This window comes from Oncorhynchus clarkii, chromosome 19 (genome assembly GCF_045791955.1).
Source record: "Oncorhynchus clarkii lewisi isolate Uvic-CL-2024 chromosome 19, UVic_Ocla_1.0, whole genome shotgun sequence".
In the NCBI taxonomy this organism is placed as follows: Eukaryota; Metazoa; Chordata; class Actinopteri; order Salmoniformes; family Salmonidae; genus Oncorhynchus; species Oncorhynchus clarkii.
This window is the reverse complement of record NC_092165.1, coordinates 497501-505000: the sequence shown is the minus strand read 5'-3', so window position 1 is coordinate 505000 and position 7500 is coordinate 497501. Positions and strand designations below refer to the sequence as shown.

Genomic DNA, 7500 nt, shown 5'->3' with positions numbered 1-7500 from the left:
ATAGGGGAGAGAAGGTAAACACACACAGAGATATAGGGGAGAGAAGGTGAACACACAGAGAGATAGGGGAGAGAAGGTAAACACAGAGAGATAGGGGAGAGAAGGTAAACACACAGAGAGATATAGGGGAGAGAAGGTAAACACAGAGAGAGATAGGGGAGAGAAGGTAAACACACATAGAGATATAGGGGAGAGAAGGTAAACACAGAGAGATATAGGGGAGGGAAGTTAAACACAGAGAGATATAGGGGAGAGAATTTAAACACACTGAGAGATAGGGGAGAGAAGGTAAACACACACAGAGAGATATAGGGGAGAGAAGATAAACACACAGAGATATAGGGGAGAGAAGGTAAACACAGAGAGATATAGGGGAGAGAAGATAAACACACAGAGATATAGGGGAGAGAAGGTAAACACACAGAGAGATAGGGGAGAGAAGGTAAACACAGAGAGATAGGGGAGAGAAGGTAAACACACAGAGAGATATAGGGGAGAGAAGGTAAACACACACAGAGATATAGGGGAGAGAAGGTAAACACACAGAGAGATATAGGGGAGAGAAGGTAAACACAGAGATATAGGGGCGGGAAGGTAAACACAGAGATATAGGGGAGAGAAGGTAACCACACAGAGAGATATAGGGGAGAGAAGGTAAACACAGAGAGAGATATAGGGGAGAGAAGGTAAACACAGAGAGAGATATAGGGGAGAGAAGGTATAAACACAGAGAGAGATATAGGGGAGAGAAGGTAAACACACAGAGAGATATAGGGGAGAGAAGGTAAACACACAGAGAGATATAGGGGAGAGAAGGTAAACACACAGAGAGATATAGAGGAGAGAAGGTAAACACAGAGAGAGATATAGGGGAGAGAAGGTATAAACACAGAGAGAGATATAGGGGAGAGAAGGTAAACACACACCCTCTCTCTAACCACTCCCCTCTTTCTCTCCCCCCACCTCTCTCTCTCTCTCTCTCTCCCCTCTCTCTAACCACTCCCCTCTTTCTCTCCCCCCACCTCTCTCTCTCTCTCTCCCCTCTCTCTAACCACTCCCCTCTTTCTCTCCCCCCACCTCTCTCTCTCTCTCCCCTCTTTCTCTCCCCCCCGCACTCTCTCTACCCCCCAGATTGTTCTAAACTTTACCACTATGGACCTGTATAAGAGCTCTCTCTGTTGGTATGACTACATAGAAGTTAGAGATGGATACTGGAGGAAGGCCCCACTGCTAGGTAAGAGAGAGAGAGAGAGAGAGAGAGAGAGAGAGAGAGAGAGAGAGAGAGAGAGAGAGAGAGAGAGAGAGAGAGAGAGAGTGTGTGTTGTGTTCATTTGTTTATGTCTGACTTGTAGTTCAATTCAAATGATTGCTTTGTTTGTGTGTGTGTGTGTATGTGTGTGTGTGTGCGTGTGCGTGTGTACTGTGTGTGTGTGTGTGTGCGTGTGCGTGTGCGCGTGTGTACTGTGTATGTGTGTGTGCGTGTGTGTACTGTGCGTGTGAGTTTGTGTGTGTGTGTGTGTGTGTACTGTGCGTGTGTGTGCATGTCTCTCTGTGTGTGTGTGTGTGTGTGTGCGTGCGTGCGTGCGTGTGTGTGTGTGTGTGTGCGTGTGTGTGTGTGCGTGTGTGTATGTCTCTCTGTGTGTGTGTGTGTGTGTGTGTGTGTGTGTGTGTGTGTGTGTGTGTGTGTGTGTGTGTGTGTGTGTGTGTGTGTGTGTGTGTGTGTGTGTATAGGTAGGTTCTGTGGGGATCAGGTTCCTGAGGGTCTGGTGTCGGCAGAGAGTCGGATGTGGATTGAGTTCCGAAGCAGCAGTAACTGGGTGGGAAAGGGATTCACAGCTGTTTATGAAGGTACCACACACACACACACACACACACACTCACACGCACACGCACAGTACACACACGCGCACGCGCACGCACGCACACACACACACACACACACACACACACAGTAACTGGGTGGGAAAGGGATTCACAGCTGTTTATGAAGGTACCACACACACACACACACACACACACACACACACACACACACACACACACACACACATTTTATTTGTAATTCTCATCCAATAAATATAAATACATTAATTTCTCCCTCCCTCCCCTCCCCCTCTTCCTCCCTTCTCCTCTCTCCTTCCTCCTCTCTTCCCTCCCCCTCTTCCTCCCTTCTCCTCTCTCCTCCCTCCCTCCCCTCCCCCTCTTCCTCCCTTCTCCTCTCTCCTTCCTCCTCTCTTCTCTCCCATCTTCCTTCCCTTCCCCTCTCTTCTCCCCCCCTCTTCCCCGTACTCTTCCTCCCCCTCTCCTCTCGCCTCCCTCCTCTCCTCTCTCCCCTCTTCCTCCCCCTCTCCTCCCCTTCCTCCCCTCTTGTAGCTGTCTGTGGAGGAGAGATCTTGAAGGATCAGGGCCAGATTCAGTCCCCTAACTATCCTGATGACTACCGTCCATCTAAAGACTGTGTTTGGAGGATCACCGTCTCAGAGGGGTACAACGTAGGACTCAGCTTCCAGGCCTTTGAGGTGACACCCCCTGTCTGTCTGTCTGTCTGTCTGTCTGTCTGTCTGTCTGTCTGTCTGCCTGCCTCTGTCTGTCTGTCTGTCTGTCTGTCTGTCTGTCTGTCTGGCTGCCTGTCTGCCTGTCTGTCTGTCTGTCTGTCTGTCTGTCTGTCTGTCTGTCTCGCTCTCTCTGTTCTTCTGTTTCTCTCCTCTTTCTCTGTCGTTCTCTCTCACATGCTTGTGTGCGGGTGTGTGTCTGTTTGGCAAAGCCCCTGGTACTAATTCAATAAGAAATGTATCTGAACTCTGAATGACCTCTAGAATACTCCCTATGACTGAAACTATGATTGAACTGAATCTATGACTGAACTGAAACTATGACTGAACTGAAACTATGACTTAAACTATGACTGAGCTGAAACTATGACTGAACTGAAACTATGACTGAACTGAAACTATGACTGAAACTATGACTAAACTGAAACTATGACTGAACTGAAACTATGACTGAAACTATGACTGAACTGAAACTATGACTGAAACTATGACTGAACTGAAACTATGACTGAAACTATGACTGAACTGAAACTATGACTGACCTGAAACTATGACTGAAACTATGACTGAACTGAAACTATGACTGAAACTACTGAAACTATGACTGAACTGAAACTATGACTGAAACTATGACTGAAACTATGACTTAACTGAAACTATGACTGAAACTATGACTGAACTGAAACTATGATTTAAAATATGACTGAACTGAAACTATGACTGAAACTATGACTGAACTGAAACTATGACTGAACTGAAACTATGACTGAAACTATGACTGAACTGAAACTATGACTGAAACTATGACTGAACTGAAACTATGATTTAAACTATGACTGAACTGAAACTATGACTGAACTGAAACTATGACTGAACTGAAACTATGACTGAAACTATGACTGAACTGAAACTATGACTTAACTAAAACTATGACTGAAACTATGACTGAACTGAAACTATGATTTAAACTATGACTGAAACTATGACTGAACTGAAACTATGATTTAAACTATGACTGAACTGAATCTATGACTGAACTGAAACTATGACTGAACTGAAACTATGACTGAACTGAAACTATGACTGAACTGAAACTATGACTGAACTGAATCTATGACTGAACTGAAACTATGACTGAACTGAAACTATGACTTAAACTATGACTGAGCTGAAACTATGACTGAACTGAAACTATGACTGAACTGAAACTATGACTGAAACTATGACTGAACTGAAACTATGACTGAAACTATGACTGAAACTATGACTGAACTGAAACTATGAATGAAACTATGACTGAACTGAAACTATGACTGAAACTATGACTGAACTGAAACTATGACTGAACTGAAACTATGACTGAAACTATGACTGAACTGAAACTATGACTGAAACTATGACTGAACTGAAACTATGACTGAAACTATGACTGAACTGAAACTATGATTTAAACTATGACTGAACTGAAACTATGACTGAACTGAAACTATGACTGAAACTATGACTGAACTGAAACTATGACTGAAACTATGACTGAACTGAAACTATGACTGAAACTATGACTGAACTGAAACTATGACTTAACTGAAACTATGACTGAAACTATGATTTAAACTATGACTGAACTGAAACTATGACTGAACTGAAACTATGACTTAACTGAAACTATGACTGAAACTATGATTTAAACTATGACTGAACTGAAACTATGACTTAACTGGAACTATGACTGAAACTATGATTTAAACTATGACTGAACTGAAACTATGACTGAAACTATGACTGAACTGAAACTATGACTGAAACTATGACTGAACTGAAACTATGACTGAACTGAAACTATGACTGAACTGAAACTATGATTGAAACTATGACTGAACTGAAACTATGACTGAACTGAAACTATGACTGAAACGATGACTGAAGTGAATCTATGAGTGAACTGAAACTAGGACTGAAACTATGACTGAAACTATGACTGAACTGAAACTATGACTGAACTGAAACTATGACTGAACTGAAACTATGACTGAAACGATGACTGAAGTGAATCTATGAGTGAACTGAAACTAGGACTGAAACATTGAATGAACTGAAACTATGACTGATACTGTGGATTAACTGAAAGTGTGACACAGAGACGTGTACAAAGCTCTCCCTCGCCCTCAATTTGGCAAATCTGACCATAACTCTATCCTCCTGAATATATTACAAACAACAACTAAAGCAGGAAGCACCAGTGACTCCGTCAATAAGAAAGTGGTCAGATGAAGCAGATGCTAAACTACAGGACTGTTTTGCACAGACTGGAACATGTTCCGGGATTTATCTGATGGCATTGAGGAGTACACCACATCAGTCACTGGCTTTATCAATAGGTGCATTGATGATGACATCCGCACAGTGACTGTACGTACATACCCCAACCAGAAGCCATGGGCTACAGGCAACATTTGCACTGAGCTATCCTGGACTTCCTAACGGGCCGCCCCCAGGTGGTGAGGGTAGGTAGCAACACATCCGCTACGCTGATCTTCAACACTGGGGCCCCTCAGGGGTGCGTGATCAGTCCCCTTCTGTACTCCCTGTTCACTCATGACTGCATGGCCAGGCCCGACTCCAACACCATCATTAAGTTTGCTAATGACACAACAGTGGTAGGCCTGAACACCGACAACGATGAGACAGCCTATAGGGAGGAGGTCAGAGACCTGGCAGTGTGATGCCAGGACAACAACCTCTCCCTCAATGAAAGACAAGGAGCTGATCGTGGACTACAGGAAAAGGAGGACCGAACAGGCCCCCATGAACATCGATGGGGTTGCAGTGGAGCAGGTTGAGAGTTTCAAGTTCCTTGGTGTCCACATCACCAACAAACTAACATGGTCCAAACACACCAAGACGTGAAGAGGGCAAAACCTATTGTCAGAGACTCCAGCCACCCAAGTCGTAGACTGTTCTCTCTGCTACCGCACAGCAAGCGGTACCGGAGCGCCAAGTCTAGGTCCAAGAGGTTTCTAAACCATCAATCATTCAAATTTATTTAGAAAAGCCCATGTTACATCAGCCGCTGTTACAAAGCCCGAACAGCTAATCAAAGGGCTACCCTTCTTCTACACTGCTGCTACTCTCTGTTTATTATCTATGGTCACTTTAACTCTACCTACATATTACCTCAATTACCTCGACTAACCGGTGCCCCCTGCACATTGACTCTGTATCGGTACCCCCTGTATATAGCCTCCACATTGACTCTGTACCGGTACCCCCTGTATATAGCCTCCACATTGACTCTGTACTGGTACCCCCTGTATATAGCCTCCACATTGACTATGTACCGTAATACCCTGTATATAGCCTCCACATTGACTCTGTACCGTAATACCCTGTATATAGCCTCCACATTGACTCTGTACCGTAATACCCTGTATATAGCCTCCACATTGACTCTGTACCGTAATACCCTGTATATAGCCTGCACATTGACTCTGTATCGGTACCCCCTGTATATAGCCTCCACATTGACTCTGTACCGTAATACCCTGTATATAGCCTCCACATTGACTCTGTACCGTTATACCCTGTATATAGCCTGCACATTGACTCTGTATCGGTACCCCCTGTATATAGTCTCCACATTGACTCTGTACTGGTACCCCCTGTATATAGTCCCCACATTGACTCTGTACTGGTACCCCCTGTATATAGCCTCCACATTGACTCTGTACCGGTACCCCCTGTATATAGTCTCCACATTGACTCTGTACTGGTACCCCCTGTATATAGCCTCCACATTGACTCTGTAGTGGTACCCCCTGTATATAGCCTCCACATTGACTCTGTACCAGTACCCCCTGTATATAGTCTCCACATTGACTCTGTACTGGTACCCCCTGTATATAGCCTCCACATTGACTCTGTAGTGGTACCCCCTGTATATAGCCTCCACATTGACTCTGTACCGTAATACCCTGTATATAGCCTGCACATTGACTCTGTATCGGTACCCCCTGTATATAGTCTCCACATTGACTCTGTACCAGTACCCCCTGTATATAGTCTCCACATTGACTCTGTACCAGTACCCCCTGTATATAGTCTCCACATTGACTCTGTATCGGTACCCCCTATATATAGTCTCCACATTGACTCTGTACTGGTACCCCCTGTATATAGCCTCCACATTGACTCTGTAGTGGTACCCCCTGTATATAGCCTCCACATTGACTCTGTACCGTAATACCCTGTATATAGCCTCCACATTGACTCTGTACCGGTACCCCCTGTATATAGCCTCCACATTGACTCTGTACTGGTACCCCCTGTATATAGCCTCCACATTGACTCTGTACCGTAATACCCTGTATATAGCCTCCACATTGACTCTGTACCGTAATACCCTGTATATAGCCTCCACATTGACTCTGTACTGATACCCCCTGTATATAGCCTCCACATTGACTCTGTACCGTAATACCCTGTATATAGCCTCCACATTGACTCTGTACCGTAATACCCTGTATATAGCCTGCACATTGACTCTGTATCGGTACCCCCTGTATATAGTCTCCACATTGACTCTGTACCAGTACCCCCTGTATATAGTCTCCACATTGATTCTGTACTGGTATCCCCTGTATATAGTCTCCACATTGACTCGGTACCGTAACACCCTGTATATAGCCTCCACATTGACTCTGTACCAGTACCCCCTGTATATAGTCTCCACATTGACTCTATACCGTAATACCCTGTATATAGCCTCCACATTGACTCTGTACCGTAATACCCTGTATATAGCCTCCACATTGACTCTGTACCGTAATACCCTGTATATAGCCTCCACATTGACTCTGTACCATAACACCCTGTATATAGCCTCCACATTGACTCTGTACCAGTACCCCCTGTATATAGTCTCCACATTAACTCTGTACTGGTACCCCCT

At 44.6% G+C, this 7500-nt stretch overlaps 1 protein-coding gene across 1 annotated transcript in view; it reads left to right on the top strand.

Moving 5' to 3' along the window:
• Positions 1–7500, top strand: part of LOC139375498 (dorsal-ventral patterning tolloid-like protein 1) — a 77715-nt gene that overhangs the window by 40219 nt on the left and 29996 nt on the right. Inside the window, exons 10-12 of the mRNA XM_071117329.1 lie at positions 1132–1234; positions 1732–1848; positions 2374–2519. Of these exons, the coding sequence (XP_070973430.1) occupies positions 1132–1234; positions 1732–1848; positions 2374–2519 (366 nt within the window). The remainder of the gene's footprint in view (positions 1–1131; positions 1235–1731; positions 1849–2373; positions 2520–7500) is intronic.